At 36.5% G+C, this 23,292-nt stretch overlaps 1 protein-coding gene and 1 pseudogene across 1 annotated transcript; one reads left to right on the forward strand and one right to left on the reverse strand.

Annotated features, from left to right (window-relative positions):
- The first annotated feature begins 1,720 nt into the window (after positions 1-1,720).
- LOC122316595 (S-adenosylmethionine synthase 4-like) lies at positions 1,721-4,163 on the forward strand. Its single transcript, XM_043133252.1, has 2 exons — positions 1,721-1,851; positions 2,768-4,163. The coding sequence occupies exons 1-2, from the start codon at positions 1,847-1,849 to the stop codon at positions 3,957-3,959; spliced, it is 1,197 nt and encodes a 398-aa protein (XP_042989186.1). The 5' UTR covers positions 1,721-1,846; the 3' UTR covers positions 3,960-4,163.
- Positions 4,164-14,920: 10,757 nt separating this feature from the next.
- LOC122316106 lies at positions 14,921-23,077 on the reverse strand (annotated as a pseudogene).
- Positions 23,078-23,292: the final 215 nt, after the last annotated feature.

Here is a 23,292-nt window from a genome sequence, read left to right on the forward strand (position 1 = left end):
GACCCACAAAAGGACATACTTTACATTACTCTTGGGATTATTAAAGGAGTTAGGTGTGTGACACGACTTTACCTAGGTGATCATGGGTTAACAACGTGGACTCCAACACAACTCGTGCGCAATTGGGTAGTCCACAATCTTATTTATAATCAACATCGATCTCCATCCTATCTACAATTGAAATAGAATATCATATGATTCGAGGAGATGCTTGTCAACATTGGAGCATGCATGATCACCATTTTGTAGGGTCATTTCATGATCTCTGCCAACATGGAACAATGAACATGCCTGTCATTGTACGTAGGCAGAGAGAAGTGGTGGAAGATGATGATCAGATGCTCTCTCTTATTGATCTATATGTGAAGTAACTGAGATGTCACACTCACCTACTCTTTCCACCCAAGCCACCACTTCACCAGCCATGTTATGCCACATCCATCTGTTCCCACTCATCTTACAGAAATGTTAAAGTCACATATGGTAGATCCCGAGTACTGTGGATCCGAACCGTAGTTTTTATCTTATTTAGTGATTAAGAAAATACTTTTTAATGATGTTGTAAATTTTTTAAAAAATATATTTGAAAGTACTAGAAAAATATATGAAAAAAAAGTAAAAAAAATATATTTGTACTGTTGGGATCCCAAAGTATGGCTGTACTCCTCATCTTATTGGTAAGGCCGGAATTCCCATAAGAGGAAGAGAGTGAGAGGGAGATGAATATTTATTTCGAAAATGTTTTCTATAGGTATAATTTTAGGCATATAATTATATGTAATGACGTGTTAATTATTGAAAATTATGAAAATTTTAAATTTTAAAATTCGAATTACAAAAGAAAAACTAATGAAATAGGGCTACCACTCAATAAGTAAAATGTTGTGTGTAAAGTTGTACATACTTATAGCATTAGTCTAGAAATATAAAAATAAACAAATAAACAAAAATTGATGAGCAAAGCCAGTCATCTAAGCCATTAAAGACAAAGAATTACTCACGGGTTGGTGCATGTTAAAAAATAAATGAACTTTTTAACTCTTAAAAGATAAAATTAGTTTGCATTAATGAATTAGCCAATAGTAAATTCTTTAACTTTTAGTTACAGTAAATGTAAAGATAATATCAAATTTAATAGTTACTATACATGGAGAAAATCTTTATTTTATTATTTTTATGTAACTCTCCATTTCTCTCGTCTGGATATTTTTAGAACATTTGGTAGAATAAAATATAATTGGATTGAAAAATAAAATACATATAGTAGAAAAATATAATTTTTTAACCCATAATTTAATTGAAATATGATTGCTAATTAACATATAATAGATAGAATAATAAAATATGATAAAATAAAATATTTAATTTTTTTATTATTAATTACTCATTAATATATAATGAATAAATAGATAATTTAATGTAGAAATTTAATATGAATAGCTAAAATTAAATTTATTTTATATTATTTTATTATTATATAATGAAAAAATAATTATTTTAATACGAAAATTAATGTAAATGAAATTCTTAAAATTTAAATTTATTTTACATTCATTAAAAATGTTCTTTAACATGTGCATAATAGATTAACAATGCCCTACGTTGAGTTGTTGACGATAGGGCCGGACTACTCATCAGGCATCAGGGTAGCATTTTCCATTTGTTTTTTATTTTAATGAGTGTATTTGCATGACTGTCCGCCTATAAATACCGACACCATAACTCTAACCATGGAGAAGAGTCGCGGAGTCCAAGCAAAGAGGACACGGCCGACGCCCAGGACAGATCATTAAGGTCTGCCTCCGCTCTAACCAGACATCTGGGCTTTAGAATTTCCATCTTGATCATGGGGTTCGTCCAAGTTGTTTTTCTGTTAATTCATTGATTGGAACTTTAATATCTTTGATCGAACTCATTGGTCTTTTTCTTTTAGTCTGGAGTTTTTAGTTGCTGGGTTATAAATGCTTGGTTTTTCGGGCTACTTATTGGGATTTATGCTAAAGTCGATGTTATATAGGGTTCTTATCAATGTTAACTTCGGATATTTTGTAGCAGAGGAGTGAAGTACTGTGAATCTGTTGTTTCTCTTTGGTGACATGATGCAATTTTGGTTTGAGTAAATGTATGAAGTGTTTTTTAATAAGTTAAATGTTTTTAATTACAGAAAAAGGAGCGAAAAACTAAGGCTTTAACACCCAGTCTTGTTTTATTTCTTTGTTCTAAATTTGTGATTTGTTTACAATTGAAATTGACGGTTCCGATGGTTCTTTAGTTCTTTATACCAATTTATTGGGTTCAAAATGACATTATTTCGTTGCTTTCCCTTGTTATGCGCCCAACTCTGGGATATACTTGCTCTTCCTCTTGCACATGTAAGATTTTCTAACCCTTTATTATTGGGTTGATTTGGAAGAATGAAGTACTTTTTATCTTTACGCTTTCTAAACTTTTGTCAAGAGTCGTTCTTCTCAATCTCTGAATTGCAGAACTATATCTCAGACTAGTATACTTTCATTTTAGTTCAATACGTTCCATAGTAGCGTGTGCTACTTTGTCTTGTTGGTGCTGCGTAACTTTATAACACTGCTCAGATACTTGTAACTTGCACTTTCCTGTAAGTTAAGGAAGCATTTCTGTCTAAGAGTATCAGAATTACCATTGATTATGCATTTATTTATTCTTCACTTTGTATTATCCCTATATTTTGCCAGGGTAGTGCTCATTGATGTGTTGACATATATATCCGTCTGTGCTATTTCCTTTGCAGCCTTGGCATAATGGATACCTTCCTATTCACCTCTGAGTCTGTAAATGAGGGGCATCCCGATAAGCTCTGCGATCAGATATCTGATGCAGTGCTTGATGCCTGCCTTGAACATGACCCTGAGAGCAAGGTCGCCTGTGAGACTTGCACCAAGACCAACATGGTTATGGTCTTTGGAGAGATCACTACGGAAACCAATGTAGACTATGAGAAGATTGTACGCGACACATGCCGTTCGATTGGATTTATTTCTAATGATGTGGGACTTGATGCTGACAACTGCAAGGTTCTGGTTAACATCGAGCAGCAGAGCCCTGATATTGCCCAGGGTGTCCATGGACATCTCACCAAGCGGCCTGAGGAGATTGGTGCTGGTGACCAGGGTCACATGTTTGGATATGCTACTGATGAGACCCCTGAGCTTATGCCTCTCAGCCATGTTCTGGCTACCAAGCTTGGTGCTCGCCTCACGGATGTTCGCAAGAGTGGAACTTGCCCTTGGTTGAGACCTGATGGCAAAACCCAAGTCACTGTTGAATACTACAATGACCATGGTGCTATGGTCCCAATACGTGTCCACACTGTTCTCATTTCCACGCAGCATGATGAAACTGTTACCAATGACGAGATTGCTGCTGATCTCAAAGAGCATGTTATCAAGCCTGTCATTCCCGAGAAGTACCTTGATGAGAAGACCATCTTCCATCTCAATCCATCTGGGCGATTTGTCATTGGTGGGCCTCATGGAGATGCAGGTCTAACTGGACGTAAAATCATCATTGATACTTATGGTGGATGGGGAGCCCATGGTGGTGGCGCTTTCTCTGGAAAGGACCCAACCAAGGTAGATAGGAGTGGAGCCTACATTGTTAGGCAGGCAGCTAAGAGCATTGTTGCCAATGGGCTTGCTCGGAGGTGCATCGTTCAAGTGTCATATGCCATTGGTGTTCCGGAGCCATTATCGGTATTTGTTGATACTTATTGTACTGGGAAGATTCCAGATAAGGAGATTCTCAAGATTGTGAAAGAGAACTTTGATTTTAGGCCTGGGATGATTTCAATTAATCTGGATCTTAAAAGAGGTGGAAATGGAAGGTTCTTGAAGACAGCTGCATATGGTCACTTTGGACGAGATGACCCTGACTTCACGTGGGAGGTGGTGAAGCCCCTCAAGTGGGACAAGCCCCTAGAGTAAAGCTATGCCAGTCCATTTGGTTGTTTGCAAGTGATCAATGATGTGCTTGACATTTGCAGTTAGCTTCTCCTGTAACTGATCTCAGGGTTCCCCTATTGTTTGGTGGTCACGTTGTTTCTTTGTTTTTCCCCCTTTTTTGTAATGTTTTTTCTGCTGCCTTTGGCCAAAGTGAAGGATCAATGATATTTTTTCCTTCTGTAACTACTCTCAGAGTGCCTGTCTACTATTACTAGGTTGCCAAAAGAAAGAAAGAAGTAAGCTGCAGAGCAGCATCACTATATAGAGGAGTGCGTTTGTTTAGCAGCGGATGATTGATCCATTCTAACCATATTTCTTGTTAAGCGTGGAACTTTCATTAATCCTTGAACAGCCAGTCTGCTGCTGAGGACAGGTTTTGGGGGCTGAATGACCTTAATCTCCTTTTATTAGTTCTCTCATTATAAATGACCTTAATACCATTGGATTGCCTAATCATCTTTAACACAGTTTCAACCCCCCGTGCTTGAATTTGAGGCTTTCAATAATAAAGTGAGGTCGAATACCTTTTTTATTTTAAAAATAAGTTTTCGTTAATTAAAAAATAAGATACAAAATGAGGCGTGATGACCGCTAAGTCTTGTTACTTTTCATTTTCTATTTTGATCCAAATGGACTTAAGCCCGGTTTGAGGAGAATGAGATTGCAAAACCAACTTAGGCTATGTTTGTATTGGTGCAATAGGCACCCAAGCCCAAGGATGGGCCCAACACTTAGCTAAGTGTCAGCCCTATAAGAATTTAGGGTTAGGAGGAAACCCTAATTAGGGTTTGGAGTAAGGGTGATCAGCTTGGGCAATGAGACACCACCACTTGTCCTCCATGTAATTGGGCCCTAAGCTTCTAGAAGAAGCCATGTTAAGAAGGAAGAAGCCTTGGGATTTTGGCTCACCTAGGGCACATGCCAGCCCCACCTCTCACAATACCACTTGGCGGTCATGTAATTATACTCTATAGATTCATTAAACCTAGACCATAAGAGAAGGAGGTAAGGACTTAGGGTTAGGATTTTTGTAAGGCACGTCCAACCCACTAAGAGGCAAACTTTCACTCAGTCACATGTCACACATGCATAAGATTTTAGGATATCTAGGAGTAATAATGAGGAAGATGAAGCAAGGGATCAGTTTAGAAGGGATGCATGCCACTTGTGGAGGCTTCTAGAAGAATCTTTGTGGAAGAAGACAAGAGAGTTTCAGGCATAGCAAGAGACACACAAGCCACCTTTACCATGTTTGCCACATGGTATCCATGCATAAGCACCCTTAGGGGTTTTAGAAGATTTCAATCATGATGGGAGACATTTAGGGTTTTGGCCATGTGATGTACACACCATCCTTGCCTTTACACATGGATTTATTGAACCTAGACCACAAGAAGAGAAGACAAGAGGCACTTAACGTTTCGAGTAGGGTAGAAGGCGCCACATGTCCTTCATGCATGAGGAGACCCTTGAGTTCCCAAGAGAAGCAATAATGAGGAGGAAGAAAAAGAGATTTTTAGCCATAGCAAGAAGAGGGGCACCACTTGGCACCCATGTACGTAGTATAAACTCTTGGATGAGAATAATGATAGAAGAAAAAGTGAGTGGGGGATAGAACATTTATAAGAGGGGCATTTATGGCCAGGCGCCCCTTACCCTTACCAGAAGATTACCAAAGGTCACTTTACTTCCGTTTAAGATTTTTCCTTCCTTTTCCTCTCCTCTCTTTCTCGCCTACCCTAGAGGAAGAAACCAAACACCATTCTTCCTTCCATCCAAACACCATATTCACACAAGCATAGAAGAAAACCAAGAGCCTCACATTGGAGAAGGATTTGCATGATAACAACCTCTAGGTTTTTTCATCTCCTTTCCTCCTCATGCACACACACAAGACTTTTGGGTTGAAGAGGTTCGGCCTAGGAGAGTTGAAGAAATATGTTATGGTTTTGTTGTGTATCCCACGGGACAAATGAGATGTTGGATTCTACCATAGGAGGCAACCATGCATAACCTTGTTTGGTATGGTTTGTCTAAGGTTTCTCTTCCAAAGAACCCAAGCTTGATGACAAGATGGGAAATGAGGGTGATTCTTGTAAGGGCATGACATGTTCGGCTCTTGCTAGGGTTTGTATAAGGTTCCACTTAGTCTTTGTTCCAATAAGCTTAATCTAAGAGTACCATGCATTTCGGCCTTTAGGGTTGTGTCGAGTGGACCACACATATCTTACACACACACACACACTTGCATCCTTCAAACCGTAAGTACATGAGTTATGTGAGTCACAAGAATAAGCTTATAGCCAAATAGGGTTAAGAGCACTAAACCCTAGTTCACATCCCACATGTTAGGCTTAATGTTTGATTCCAAATCTAATGGTTTAAAAACATACATTTCCAGCTTGCTTGGTCATTGGTTTTTTTCTTTAAGTCGGGAAATTTATAAGTTAGCTTCTAACTTACTCTTAAATATATAATGTATTTATATTTTGTATAAACTTTGCATTTGGTTGTTCAAATTGGATTATGAAATTGCTACATATGACTCGTTTCTTATATATGCATGCTATATTCAAATGTTGGTTGTGAATGGATTGGTTTAAATGACATGCTTGGAGTTCTTAGAAGAAGTATATGCTTTGTTGAACTTTCACATGATATATATATATATACACAAGTGTATATTTGCATATGTTCTAATTCTTTCAAGCTATACACGTGATGCACTCTTTGCATATGGCACAAGTATATGTCATTATTGCTTGAAAGTTACATGGTCACATGTCTCATATTTTTGGATTGTGCATTAAGGAAAAATGATTTTTGTCACGACTCTAATATTAGGATGTGGGAATATCTTAGTAGAACTCATATGTCAATTCTGGTGTGATTAAATTATAGTAGTGAACCCGGAGTTGATGAAGAACAGTCAACTCACTTCGAATGTGTTCTTTTTAAAGAATTTCGGAGCAAAGTAGCCACACTTAACACTAGTGGATGCAACACATTGTAAATACGGAGAATTGAAAACTGCCATATCATATGGACTCTGATGTACTCACACTCAATCAAAGGGGTCGGCAATGTGATGCAATAACTAGTAGGGGAGCCCATTGTTCTTAGCGGCAGCCGTGAGGTGTCCACCCACATTGTTCTATGGCTAAAAGACTACAAGTGGTTTATATGAGTCAAAACAATGATATTTTATTACATGGCCATTTTGCTACTCTGTTACATGATTATAAGGTTAATAGTTTAGAAAAGAACATGTGCAAGAAAGAAGTGAGTTTTCAATCAAGTTCATGTCCATGCATTCATATTCATGGTTTGCATTTACATGCTTATGTTATCTTTTCGTATGTTATTGGTTTAATTTACTGAGATTTTTTGAAATCTCGCCATGGTAATTTTCACTGTCATTCCCTTCAAAATGGTAGAAGTTCTGACAGGGAGCGACAATAGTAATGAGGAAATACAAACGTGAGGATCCCCCAAATGTCAAAGAGGCCCCAAAGAGTCCTGAAAACTCTGCAGAACCGTCTTTAGTAGAAAGACTTGAGTCAGCCGAGAAATTTATATGTGAAAAGTGTTGAAGCTTTTTGAGGACCTACAAAAGATTATATATAAGGACAAGCGCAAATAGGGCATGTTCGGCATTTTCCCAATTTATACTAAGGAGCAATACATTGTTTGACCTATATTTTGGTTCTGCTGGTTGTGGTTTTAAACTTTTAAGCCCTTGTTTTGTGTTAGAAGACTCTAAACACATATTTTGGGATTAATAGATACTTTATCTTGGTACCACATTTAAATTGCTCATATCTTTACTCAGAAACGAACTTTTTCTGCTGCAATTTTTGCATATTGTTATAAACATGTTAGATACATTGCATGTTAACTTTCATGAATAAGGAGTATGTGACATTGAGTTACATGTCCCAACATTTTCGTCTCCTCTAATCTCAAGTAGGATCTAGGAGCGTCACAAAAAAATAAGATATAAAATGGGGCACGTGAGCCTTAACTAAATACCACACTACAATCAATACATTGCTTAAGCTAAAAGAAAAAAAAAGAGAGAGAAATTGAGCCAAATGCTTAGTTTGGACCCATGTTTCTTGAGCAAACCCAAAAAGCAATTTTCAACACAAAACCACAAAGGGTTTGTACTACTATGATGGGAAGCCGTAGAGGATAATAATGCACTGTAATTGGCCACTCCAAAGCATCTGATGGAGCTTTCCACGTCTTTATGTTTCAAATTCTCAGAATTAAAATTAAGAACTAATGTTTACATTCGGTAAAAGAGAACATGAGGTTGTCTCTCAGAGATGACAAAAAAGCTAAGAACTGCCAGTGTGTAGAGTGGTGCAACTTTGCAAGGACTTCACTTCTCAAGTGTATTTTCAGTCTAGTAGGGAGTATGATAGAATGGTGGGTTCCTAGGCTAGAGATGGGGTGTTGACGGGCCGGGGAGCAATGGAAGGAGATTTTTTGGGTCTCGTTTAATTACATAAATAAGATGAGATGAGATAGAAAATCTGTGAATAGTAGTGAGATAATTTATGAATAGTAATGAAATTGTTTGAATTAAGATTTTTATAAAGTTTTGGAAACACAAAGAGAACAAGTTAAATAAAAATATTATAAAATTATTGTTACAATATAATTGTTTAATATTATTTTTATTTTAGAAAAGTTGTAATGATTAGATAAAAAATTTGAAAATTTAAAAATTTGAAATTGTAAAATGAGATGAGATGTGATGAAATGGGTTGAGACTATCTATGAAACCAATTGGAACCTTAGTTTTTTTCTTCTCTTGACAAAAAATAGGAAAATTGAGGAGAAAAAGTGTTGGAAAGATAGGAATGAGGTTGGAAACCATGTCAGGGACTAGTAGTAAAGCAGAAAAAATAAAAATAAAATCATAAATTGCACCGCAATGTGGCCCAGCACGATGGCCACGAGCTGTTGATATAGATGTCGCTCTAGTGGGCCTTGGTGGAACTCAAGTCGAGGATCTCATTCGTGGGGGTGTGTGTGCAGATGATAGATGGACTATGGTAGGTATGACCTCTAAAGATTGACCGAAAATGGTTTAAAAAGCAAGCAAAAATGAGAGAACAAATAGAAACAAAAAAGAAAGCTCTTTGATATGGTAAAAGGGATGAAATGTACAAACCAAACTTGTTGTAACAAATTGAGCGAAATAGACAAAACACAGACATGCTTCACGAAAATGAAGCAATTCTTCTATAAATCTTCAAAATTGCTACCAGACAATAAGATATGGACAAACTCTCTCAACGAGTGTTTTCATCATAAATATCAAATAAACGGGTTGGAGTGGATAGGTACAAGTATATAAATAAATAAATAAAACCCAGTTTTATCTCTCTACACACATTTTCTCAACTCTCTCTCTCTTCCCTTTCTCCCTAATCTAATGAAATTATTTGCAGTTGAACAAGTCCACTCATATATGTAGGATGAAGCTAAGGGACGATAGGAAAAAAGGACCCCTGCTGCAGTGAGGGGTGGGTGAGGAAACACCAACAAAATGAATAAACAACTAAAGAAGCTAGTCTTATATTTATGGAAGCCGTTACAAACACACATGGATCCCTTTGAGGGATTCCACACACTGACGTGGTCAGTGTTTAAAAAAAAAAAAAAACTTAGCAGAGTTATCCCACTGCCATGCCATCCCGTTTGTTCAGTCCCACTGTCATTTTTCCTAGCTCGGTGTCTCATTTCACAACATCTTTCCCTTCGTGCATTTGAGCTTCGGTTGGCTGCCGATAAGTCACTCTATCTCTCTTTTCTTTTCTTTTCTTTTTTCTTTTCAATTTTTGTAAGAATAGCAAAGAAAAATAAGTTGCCGATCAATCAACTAAAGGAAGAAGAAAGCCATAGAGATATTTCAAAGAAAAGTTTACTGAATTCTATTCATTCTAATCTATTACATTTACAAGAGGTGGCTATTTATATACAACAAAGAATAACTAACTCTGACAAACCAGAGGTAAAAAAAATATTCATCTAAATATATAGCTACGTAACAAAATGTAAAAATACATAAAAGGATATGATGACTCAATTATAAGAGGACCCTTTCTGGTAATTTAAGAGGAGCATTATCACAAGCTATGAGTGTACTTTGTAATGCATGAGACTACATGTCAAATGCCTTCATCGTAGCATGAGCAGCTTCATCTTGATGATCTTGATATATCACAGTAGAGGTGCTGTGATGAACATGCTGCTCTAATAATTTTTTCCACTCCCATTCTTTGTTTTCCCATTTCCTCTACTTATCTTTTTTTTTCCTACTTGTAGGTATGGCCAACGTCCCTAACGTTGTTGCCGGAAGTTACAGTCCTTAACATTGGAGCCCTCCTCGTTGGTACACGAGATGGAATGAGAAGAAAAATTTTAACGCAAATTTTTAGACATTCCTTTTACACGACGTTGGGAAATATCGACAAAAATGGCATTTTTACACATTCTGTATCTCAAGTTTTTCAATGTTACTAAGATCATTTCACTTTGATGGGTTCCATAGCATGGATGGCCTCACTAGAGCAGTAGAACTTTTCCAATGTGAATACCACAAGTGGATCGGAAAGTGTCTAGTGATTTAAAACAATTTACAAGTTATCTTGAAATGTCCCTTCATTCAAGATGGTTGTCGAAGGAAAGGGGACAAGAGAGAGGAGAAGGGAGAGCAGTGGGAGGACTCTGAATCTCAGATGGAGAAAAAAGAGAAATAATATTTGCAGTCGTGGTTGTGCAAGTGTCGTACAGTCTCTTTAAAAAAAGTGAATTAATACGGGATCCACATAAAAAAAAAATAACTTTTTTAATCGTGGACTCCACTCTTTTTAAAAGCAATTACGCGATATTTGTACACTCTACGACTGAATGTAATATTACTAAAGAAAAAATATGCCTCGTGAGTGTATGGAATCATTTTCTGCTCTATCAGTTTTCAAATTTTTTTAAACTATAAATTCATTAAAAAATATTTCTTAATTATTAAATTAAAAAATACAATCAATACTGACTCTCGATATCCGTCAATATCGTCTTTGGAGGGAGAGTATCTAAGTTATCTAATATATCTATAAAGACAAGTCAATGCAAGTACATCGTGCTATTTACAAAACAAATTGAATAAATATAAAATATATTATATATAACTTGATTGGCAGGCCGGATTTCCCAAACAATGAGAAGTTTTATATCTTTCTATAATAATAAGTGCATATTCCGCTGCTACAGGAATGAGCAGTAAATTCTCATTCCGTTTCTGTGTATTTCATGTCTTCACTCTTTCCGTGTATTTAGTCTTTTTTATCCTTTTACATCTTCATTTTGTGTTCGTTAAAATAAGGATGTTTTGGTATTTTGTAACTGTCTCAGAGGGTCGGCTGCTTTACTTTTTTCTTTCTCTTTTTACTTTTCTACTTTACTCGATTCTTCTTCTCTTCGTCTCTCTCTTCTCTCTTATCTCTTTGTCTCCACTCCCCATCTTGCTGAACCACACACACACACACACTCTCTCTCTCTCTCTCTCTCTCTCTCTCTCTCTCTCTCTCTCTCTCTCTCTCTCTCTCTCTCTCTCTCTCTCCAATCGGAGTAATATTTTCTTTCTTCTGCAAACAAAAATCACAGATCATCAAATTCATAAACAAAATAATACATAAATTCGTTTCTCCCTTTCTGACTGAATGAAATCAGATTACACCCTTTTCTCTCTTTTTCTCCCTCAGGCCCTCTCTCTCTCTCTCTCTCTCTCTCTCTCTCTCTCTCTCTCTCTCTCTCTCTCTCTCTCTCTCTCTCTCTCTCTAAAATTGGTGGGTTTTTTTTTTTCATTTCATTATTTACAGATTTCTTAAAATATATAATTTTTTTTTATTGTTTGATGTTTTTTTTTCCTAATGGGATTGGCTTTGGATCTTTCTTTTTGATGTTTTTTTTCCTAATGGGATTAGCTCTGGATTTTTCTTTATATTATTTTGGGATTGGGATCTGCAGAAAGAGAAGATTTGATCAATGGATGGAAGCGGTGATGGAAGAGAACTAGGTATTTGTTTTTTCAAAACAAGTCTTTTTTATATTTCATTTTCTATATAAAAGAACTGGAAACAGAGAGGAAGAACAAAGCAACATTGAGAGGAAAAAGATGGCACGTGATAGACACAGAGCTGTTGAAAATATAGAGAGAGATATGAGCAAGAGAGAGAGAGAGAGAGAGAGCCGAGCATGGAAGCTCACGAGTTGACCTACAAATGGAGAAAAATCAGATGAAAAAATAGATGCAAGAGAGGAGAAGAGAAGGTTCTAGGGGTGTAACTGGTCCGGTTCGGTCCGGTTTTAGACAAAATCTAGGACCGAACCGGTAGGCATCGGTTTTACATTTTTCAAAACCGATTACGCACCGATTACCCTCCTAAACCGGTATTCCGGTTTTACCGGTTTCCGGTCCGGTTCGGTCCGGTTTTTCGGTTTTAATAAAATATATATTTATTATAAAAAAAATCTGTTTATAAAAAAAAAAAAAAACTGCTATGTCAAAAAATTCTACTTAAAAAAAAAACTACTATATAAAAAGACTGCTATGCAAAAAAAAAAGTGCTATGTAAAAAATTTATGCTATTAGTATAGCTTTGGTATGGCTTTATATAAATTATATGCTAATATATATAATTTATATTTATCTACTAATGTCTTATGTACTTATCAAAAAAATATAAAGAATTTTAAGTGTATTAGGCCATTAAAATTTAGTAATAATATTTGAGTGATTTTCTTTCTTTTTAGGTTCTTACTTCTTATGAATCTATGATAAAATGTTATTAATAAATAATATATATTTATAATATTATATATTTAAAGCATATGATCAATTAAATTTTCATATTTGAGATTAAACTTTTATTTTATAAATTAAAATAACACTATCTTATATATAATTATAATGTATATTATTATATATTATATATAAAAAATTATATATAATATAAAATATATAACATATAACATTAAATAAATAAAAAAATATACACATATTAAATAGTACCGGTCCGGTCCGGTCTAGAAGTGGCCGGAACCGAAACCGGACCGGTTCAAAACCGGCATAACCGATCCGGTCCGGTTTTCTGGTTTACCGGTTAAAATTTACACCCCTATTCACTATTCAAACCGCACCTAATTCTGATCAAATTTTTTTGTCATTACAAAATTATGTTCATGGCAAATAAGTTATTTTTGTTGCAAATACGTCATTTTTGTCTTACGGGTGCGCGAGGCATGATAGTTTAGATTTCATTTGGATGTTAAGATGAGATAAAAATTTATGAATAATAATAAAATAGTATGTGAATAGTAATAAATTTATTTGATCAGTTAAGATGTTTTATGAAATTTTAGAAAATAAAAAAGAAAAAATTAAATAAAATATTATTAAAGTATAATTTTATAAAATATAACTTATGCTTTGAAAATTGAAAATTTTGAATTATTTTTTATGTTTTGTTTGGAAGTATGAAAAAATTTTAATAATTAAATGAAAAAATTAACTTATAAAGTGTTTATATTTAAGTAATATTTAAATATTAAGATAAGATGAATTGAGACAATCTCTACATCCAAATATAACCTTATTATGTCCCTCATGAATCGCATGGAATAAAGTTTTTTACTTACAACGTGCCAATCTCATGAGGACTATTTGCAAGCATGGTAATTGAAGATCATGATCAACATGCTATATTGATTTTTATCCAAATTTTTTTTTAATAATCAGATAGACAAAATAATTGTAAATCTTATACCATTTAATATATATCATCCGCATCTTTATGAACTGTAACAACAATTACAAAAAGAAAAATACTATAATCACAAAGAAATAACATAAAAATAATTCACAAACTAACGTGATTTGATGTTGTAAATTAGATTGTAAAATTAATTTTATTATAAAGTAAAGCTAACATATCATACAAGGACATGTCAATTTTTTAATTGATTTTTATAAAATTTCTATATGAATGTATCACTTATGTTACAGAAATCTTGATTATATTCACATGTATAAACGTCCATGCATAGGAAACAAAAAAGGATCAAAGATTAGAAATTAAGTTTAGATTGAGTTTGATTATTGAATCAAATTCAATTCAATTCAATTCATTTCAAATTAATTATTGATGACATTCACTACTTTTTTAACTTTTCATAAATCTTCATAAATTGAAAGATTGTTTCATGACAATAATTGAAATTCAAATCAGTCCAAAAATTAAATATATTTTATGAAGTGATCATATTGTCACATGGTTTGTAAAATAAGTTTTAAAAAATAATATTTGTATCATCAATATATATTATTTAGGGATATGATCGATACGATCGATCGTTGCAGAATAATTTCCAGCTTTGAATAAATCCAAGGCAAAACTTATAACTCCGTCTAGATCATCTCTAATTCAACATGCATTATATATCTATTAGGATCCCTATTAAATATGTTGATGTTCTTAATTTCTCATGATCACTTTACGAAAATCATGTTCATGATAGAAAACCCACAATCTTAATTTGCTCAAATGGAAAAGATGTAAAAGTTCTTTATTTAGTATATGGAAAATAATAGTCAATACCTCTGAATTTAATCGTTTAGTTTTTTTTTTTAATTATTAAAAAAAGTGACTATTACTGAAATTGTGTATTTTTTTCTAACCAATTAAAAAAATATTTAAAAGAATGTAGAAAAAGAATTCCAAATACAATGGAGGGCATGCCCAGCGGTATAGATACCAGTACCGATAGTTTGAACCGATCATTATAATTTTTTTTTCTTTCACGTATTTTTAAACATCTTTAAATTATTTTAAAAAAATACACAAATTTACTAATAATCACTTCCTTAATCATTAAAAAAAAATAAAATAAAACAAGCATTTTCCAAAGAATAATTAAGAACATACAGATCTTTTAACTTTCTCTAGAATTCAATGAGTTTTGTATGTCTTCCAAAGCTCGCCCCTTTGTCTCTGGTACCAGTTTTGCAATGAGCAGAACAGTAAAACCACAAACACCAGAGAATAAGAAAAATGTTCCTGATTTATCATACCAACAACAGCAACAAAAAAAAGAGAAACATCCATGTCAAATACAAAGCTGGAAAATGAAAACTGGACATGTTAAAGTACTGCAGAAACAGTAGTTGCATACCTGCTGTACTCCATTCAGTCATGAAATTGAAACTGTAGGTAACGATCCAAGAACTGGACCATCTCACTGAGCTCACAAGGCTTCCAGCCGTACCTTTGACGTTTATAGGGAATATCTGAGATGGATTTCAAATTTATTACTGAATTAAAGCCATTAGAAGCTGCTTTTATTCTGTGCAAAAGTACTAATGACTCTGTAAAAAGGATTTAAGATCAGTTCAACGAGCTACATACCTCTGACACTATAACCCATGGTAATCCCGCCATTCCAATTGTGTAAGACATACTATAACCCTGAGTTTTAATGCAATAGAAATTGCATGGATTGCCATGTTTTTTAGATCAAAACTTAGTACAGAATGAAGAACAAACAGGTACTAAGCTAATTCCATCCAAAAACAGCTCAAAACTTGGATGAATAGTACTGCAAAAGACTTGCATGAGCAGAAGGGTATTACCACAATCCCAACTAGCACCAATATGGGAGTTATCTCCTTCAACCGAGAGAGGTTCTGCTCACAACAAACACTTTGAAACAATTATCATTCATGCATGGGCAAGCAGAACGTAAGCAAAATCCTGAAATAAAAGCTCTGGGATTTGGTTTTGAAAGAAACCTGAAAGCAGAATGACAACCCTACGAGGAAGGAACCCAAGCACATGCCAGCAGCAGATACCTGCAGGAAATCATTGGTAGCTAGGCTTTATTATTTATTTATTGCCTTCACCTTATAATTGATGAACTAAATCAACCAGAGACAAGAAAGCTGATGATTCTTTGCCATCCTTAATTAATTTAAATTACCATGAGAAGGGGTCTTCTTCCTGATTTATCTACCAACATTACACCCATTGCAGAAGCTGGCGGAATCTGCAAAACAAAACAATTAATGTTTTCTATGCCGTTTCAAACCTTTTTTTGTGAGGTCTGGCCACTCATGCACGCACCCCACCACCGGATTTTGGATCCCTCCTATCAGCAAAAAACACTCCACCGACGCACCTAACACGACGGCACGTCGGTCCACACGCAATCACTGTTAAAACTTAAAAACGCCTTTTATTTTTATTTTATCTATAAGCAGATTGTAAATAAAAAGGAAAGGAGATGATCAAAGGTGATCCCTCCTCTCCAACGATAAAAAGGAACAAAGAAGAAGGGAACATGGATAATTGTTGTGCCTCCGGCCTGTCCAAAAATCATATAAGACGATAGAGAGACAATATTTAAGTGGTTCGGCAACTTGCCTACGTCCACTGAAGCGAAAAATCAATATTTTTAATATGTTTACACAATTTTACAAACACTCATGAACAACTCTCTATCTCTCTCAAATGGCCTATGTTCTGGGTTTCCCCAGAACCCAAATTTCGCCCAGCCCTCTGCCTTGATCTCTCACCGCAGTGAGGATGATTTAATCTTCACAAATCGTCTCCTTTTATAGGAGAAACTATAGGGGACAAATAGCCACACTTCTTGACCAAGTGAGCCTCCAATGGTGAGTGGGTGGGTGAGTGGTTGGTGGATGGGGGTGGGTGGCTGTAAATCCACAACCAATTCACACTTGGGCAATTCACACTTGGGGGGTTTTCCAACAATCACCCCCTCCACCCAAGTGTGCCATACTAGAATACTACAAACGGTTGCATCCTTCAAATAATTGCACTCCTTCATTGGAATGCTTGTCATCTATGAGAGATCCACTATCAAATGCATCTGCATGTACGTCTTCAAATGGATGTCCAAATGCCTCTCCAAATGCATCTTCAAATGCATTCGCAACGTCTACATCCACGGAGCTTGCAAGGGATTTTCTTCAGATGAGATTTACAAGTGCTTTACTGCACAATCTTAACTCTCTAGGATTTTTCTTTCTTGCTCGAGTCCATGAGTCCGCACTCATGTACACCTTGAGCAAACTGAGTTTCGCTCGAGTCACAGCCTAGCGAACAATCTACCTGGTGTCTTTACAGCTTTCAAAACCAGGCTCCATAATCCTACAATCACACCAATCTCCAACTTGGAGACTGGTTCTCAACATGCCAGCCTCTATCTCTAGCATGATCCCTTATCATCTATACAATCTTACAGCTCATGTCTTCAACTTAGAAGACTAACTAAAGTGATGCATAACTTTAGTTTATCACGTACAATGACCTTAATCAACACATCTACATAGGGCAACACATCTCCCACTGCACTGGGAATCAATGGTCTCGCACGGACCTTAACACATATCAGAGAACCTGTTGCTGAGGTCTCCTTCTCTAATCTGGGTGACTGATCATCCCGCTGCTGTTTTCAGTCGATGTGCCCATCTTGTGTGCAGTCTTTGACTTGCACAATCTCCATTTTTGCAAGATTTTTCTTCATACCGTAGTTCGCTACCTTCATTCAGCAGGATACAATTTAAGGTAGTAACCACCATGGAGGTCTGATCGTCTTGGCAGTATGTGATCACCAACTTTAGGTGTAGATATCCCTGGAACATCTGACGTTTTGTTCCCATCTCTCACATCTTTGTTTCATGTCGTGGTCTAGGGAGATTTCTTCAAGTTTAGATGAGGAAAAGTAAAACTGAGTTCATTTTACTTCCTCATCTAATTCACACGACCATTACAACGAACCAAGACCAACGAATCATTCGTGACCTTCCACGCCTTTTTGAGAAAATACTATTGAATGACTGCTGTCTTCAAGCTGTCTTTAACAGCATTGTGCACTGCAAGAAATGCAACGCCATGTATTTCTTCAGTCACCATATTCACAGCATCATTCCCAATTTTCTCCTGATTTTAGCAGTCTCTTGTGGCCTGTCTTGCCACAATTTCTAGCGAGTCATCTGTTGTCCAGATCTTGAATTGCCTCTGTCCTTACTATCAACATTCAGGGCCAACAACTCGAGATCTTGCCAGAATCTCTTCTGCGCACCTCCTCATCCAGGATAAGATCTCTTACATTGAGAAACTTCAACTTCGACTTCTTTGCAAAATTCCTCATAGCCATTCTCATGACCTCCCAACTTTTTGACCACAACGTCAAATGCTATTGGGCAACAATAGTACTTTCTGCCTTTTCTGAAATTGAACTGTTTCTTCATCTGCACTTTGTTATTTGCAACTGGTTTTTCAAAGAAAGCCACAATGAGATCCGTTGCGGTTCTCCTCTTAATAACATTATGCTCCATGAGTTGTATTACTGCCAAAACCTGCTGATATAATAAATTAATCAACATCGTCCAATGATCTGAAGTTTGCTCCTCAAACTTCACGATCTCAACTGGCTTAAATCAAGCCCGAACGAACTGAGTCCGGCAACATTGGACTCCAACTGGCTGACATCAAGCCCAAAACCAATGAGTCTGGCACGACTCCAACTGGCTGAGATCAAGCCCAATACAAATGACTCCATCACAACTCCAACTGGCTGCAATCAAGCCCAAAACAAATGAGTCCATCACGACTCCAACTGGCTGCGATCAAGCCAACAACTGATCTGAAGTATGAACGGTCCAGATGATTAGTACCGATGGTAAATCTCAACATTCTCACCATACGGATGAGTCCAGAATGATCCAAATAGTTTGTCAGCACTATTTGATCATCGCGATTAAACTCCAATTGGCATTGATCTAGCCCAAAATGATCTACAACTCGTGGACGGTTCAAATTGAATGTACTGATGGCGAATCTCAACATTTCCACCGTACAGATGAGTCCGGAATGATCCAAATAGTTTATCGGCACTATTTGATCATCACAATGGAACTCCAACTGGCGTAGATCTAGCCCAAAATGATCTGCAACACGTGGACGATTTAGATCGAATGTACCGATGGCGAATCTCAACATTCCCACCGTACAGATGAGTTCGGAATGATCCAAATAGTTTGACATCACCATTTGATCATCGCAATTAGACTCCAACTGGCGTAGATCTAGTCCAAAATGATCTGCAACACATCGACAGTTCAGATCGACAGTACTGATGGCGAATCTCAACATTCCCACCATACGGATGAGTCTGGAATGATCCAAATAGTTTGTCACCACTATTTGATCATCGCGACGGAACTCCAACTGGCGTGGATCTAGCCCAAAATGATTTGCAACACGTGGACGGTTTAGATCGAATGTACTGATGGCGAATCTCAACATTCCCACCATATGGATGAGTCCGGAATGATCCAAATAGTTAGAAACCACTATTTGATCGTTGAAATCGGACTCCGAATGCCTTAGATCTAGCCCAAAATCGATCTGCAACTTTTGGACGATTTAGATCAGCCTTCCGCTACAGTAGCGAGTGGGAGCGCGTGCCTGAGCGTGAGGGCGCGTGGGAGAGTGTATCCCACGCATCTTCTTCCTCCTTATGCGAGTGGGGGCGCGTGGGCGCGTGTCTCCCACTCGTCTTCTTCCTCTGAATCGATTTAGGCTCCTTTGTGCACTCTCCAACTTCTAAGGGTGCGTACGGGCTCCTCCGGCATCCGTTTTTTATGCCGTTTGCGGCAACAAATTCGTCTTGATGCGAGGAACATCACTGTGTGGTCAAAAATTGATTTCGATCAACTTGATTTTTCTAGACAATACGAAACTTGACTCTGATACCAATTGTTGTGCCTTCGGCTTGTCCAAAAATCACACAAGACGATAGAGAGACAATATTTAAGTGGTTCGGCAACTTGCCTACGTCCACTGAAGTGAAAAATCAATATTTTCAATATGTTTGTACAATTTTACAAACACTCATGAACAACTCTCTATCTCTCTTAAATGGCCTCTGTTCTGGATTTCTCCAGAACCCAAATTTCGCCCAGCCCTCTGCCTTGATCTCTCACCGCACTGAGGATGATTTAATCTTCATAAATCGTCTCCTTTTATAGGAGAAACTATGGGGGACAAATAGCCACACTTCTTGACCAAGTGAGCCTCCAATGGTGAGTGGGTGGGTGAGTGGTTGGTGGATGGGGGTGGGTGGCTGTAAATCCACAACCAATTCACACTTGGCCAATTCACATTTGGGGGTTTTTCCAACAATAATAGCCACCGACATAGTCCTGATACTAGCTGGAAAGCCTGCCATTAACCATTCCTCAACATCATATTTCTTCTTCACTTTTAATAGTCTCATTATTTATATAAATGAATTTTTAAAGCCTTTAATTTTACCAGCTTCTGCAAATATAGAGCTTGTATAATAACCAAAGGCGTTGCTCCCTCCCAATGGTTGTAGTGGCAACAATCCAACTCCAACCTATACCAATTCAAATAAAGAATTTTATTTGTTTCGGTTCAAGAACTAATATGCCTCTACGTCAGATTGTAAAACTATTTTTATTATAAAGCAGATTCGGCATCTAACATCTAAATACGCATCAAATTCATGAACTTTATTTTTACCAAATATTTGTTAACTTGTTGCTTTTCTAAATAGAATGCAGAGAAAAGGATATACTAGCGAAGAAAATCAAAGGTGCCAGCCACAATGATTGAGGCTTACCACGAGTGAATGAGCATATTTCCGCTGGAACAACTCTAGAATTCTAGGTTTTGAGTGCTGCTGAATGGTTTTTGTATAATCCTGTGCAGAAGCAGAGCATATCTTAATTCAGAAATGGTACCAAAATATGAAAAAAGTCTCCTCTTGTCAAGGTTATAGGAAAGGCTACTCTGATATCAGCAGCTTCTTGGGAGATATCAGCATTTTCCCCCCCAAGTTTCTGCAGATCTGCTTCAAGATCTCTACCATCTTTTGCCTGCAGAAAACTTGTGCTCATCATTTCACATTTTATTGAATGCTCACTTTTTTCTTTGAAGAATATGCCTCAAGGAAATCAAGATGAAGCATAAATGGACAGGATAAAGCACTTCCATCAAGATACTTGGACTCACCAGCCATCTAGGGGACTCTGGAAGGAAGACCAATCCCACTAACTGTACTAAACATGGAATAGCACCTGAAAATAAACTCAATTCCAATTTAACTTGTTCTTTTTAAAGAACATTATGTTCAGATCAAAGTACTGAAGGACCAAGAAGCAAGTTATAAGTTACCAATTACAGCCAAGATACGCCAGTTACTGACACTTCCAAGGAAAATACATCAGTGAAAAGCCGAAACATGCAATCAACTGCACACATATGACAAAGAACAGATGTGTAAACAATGAGTTGGCTACTTTCAAACCATAATGATTAACACTCCCTTTACCTCAGTAGCTGATGTAAATCCTCCCCTAAGATTTTTAGGGGTTATTTCTGCAATGTATACAGGTACTTGTTCGGCAATAAGAATTTGTCACAGTTTTTTTTTTCCTCTCTCTTTTTTGTATTTGAAGTTGGTAAATTGATTAGCATATATAATATGTTAATCTAAAAGATTACCACATAGAAATAGATCCCTACGGCAAACCCCAATAACAGTCTTCCAAGATCCAACAACAAAGCATTCTGCATCAAAGCATTGAACCCTATGATCAATGATTGAAACCCAGAAGAGAAAATGTAGAAAATGTTGGCCATCAAATGCAACAAAATTTAGGGGCATCAAAGGGCGACGAGAGAGGAAAAAAAAAACCTTGGCAAATGCTATGGCCATCCAACCTGCAAAGTTGCATATTCCAGAAAACCACATTGCCTGAACAACAATATCATCAGCAAGAGTTGGAACGTATTGGCAAAAGAAAAAGGCTCAAGTAAGGCCAAAAACAGAGAAAAGTGAAGAGAAACTTACAACCCTCCTCCCATATGCATCCGCTATTCTTCCATTGACTAATGCACCTATCACTCCTCCAAGAGACAACATCGAACCAAAAACAGAAAACTGCAAGGGAAGAAAAATGTACAAAAGAAATCATAGGCAACACAGTGAGTTCTACTTAAATAGATATAACGTAACATTTTATTCCTCTCTAGTTTATCAAAACGAAAACGCACAGATCAAGACACTGAGCGCGGGGAGGACCAAGGGGTGACCACCCTTGTTTTTGTTTTTTTTTTTAATGTTTTCGTTGTTTTAAATAACTTTTTTGTTATTATTGTATTAACTTTGTTCACGAATTGAATTTTCTTGATCTCTAGATGTAATTTTTTGTATTATATATATACATATATACATATATATTAAAAATTCATTGATGGTCTTCTAAGGATTGCTAGTAATAGTGATGAGTGTTGCTGTGAGCAGGGCACTTGAATCAACAATGAAACTAGCTACAGTAGTACTGTAACTTTCTTGTAATTGTATGTCTTTGTATGTATGGACGTTCTTACGTACGGACATGTATCGAGAAAAGAAAATAAAAATGAATTTTTACTCACTGCTGACTTTGAGAGGCCCAAATCTTGGAGGATTCCTGATTCAGCAGGCGATGAATATCCTGACTGCAAACCACTCAAAATGCATTGTTCAGCCTCATTGATTAACATGTCACACAAAACAAGTAGTATAATAGACGTTGTGTTCATATCATTGCTTAATTATTGCCCGAAATGATAGTGATACCCCCACATGCATGGCTGAGTAAACTTGCCAAAAAGCACAAAATCTTTTTCGCACGCTACATTTTCTGTTTGTAGGAGGGAGGGTAACTAGTTTATTCTTTCTCGTACTAAAAGTAATATTCTGAAGTACATAAAAATAATGACCCCCCCACAATCACTAATATTATTACTAAGGAATGAGGTACTTACAGCACAACCATTGCAAAGTGAACCAAAAAGGGCGATAACAGTGCTGAGTACAAGGACAGGCGTGGTTGAGGCAACTTTTGGTTGGATATGATCTCCAGCAGTTCCACTGAGCTTGGCTTCATGAAAAGCTGTAGAGCTTGGCAGCAGTAGTCCTTCCTCCATGATTTCTCAGTTCATTTCTCAGCGGATGATTAGATGAGATCATGAGAGATTATATGCCATTAATGAGAGAGTGAGAGAGAGAATCAGGATAATCATATCACAAGACAACATGGATATCATTTCTGTGAGACTTTCAGATGGCCTTGTTAAATAAACCCCCCAAGTGTAAAATGGGTTTGGGTTTACAGCCACCAACTCATGCTCACCCACCACCA

Source organism: Carya illinoinensis, chromosome 7 (assembly GCF_018687715.1).
Source record: "Carya illinoinensis cultivar Pawnee chromosome 7, C.illinoinensisPawnee_v1, whole genome shotgun sequence".
NCBI classification, from domain to species: Eukaryota; Viridiplantae; Streptophyta; class Magnoliopsida; order Fagales; family Juglandaceae; genus Carya; species Carya illinoinensis.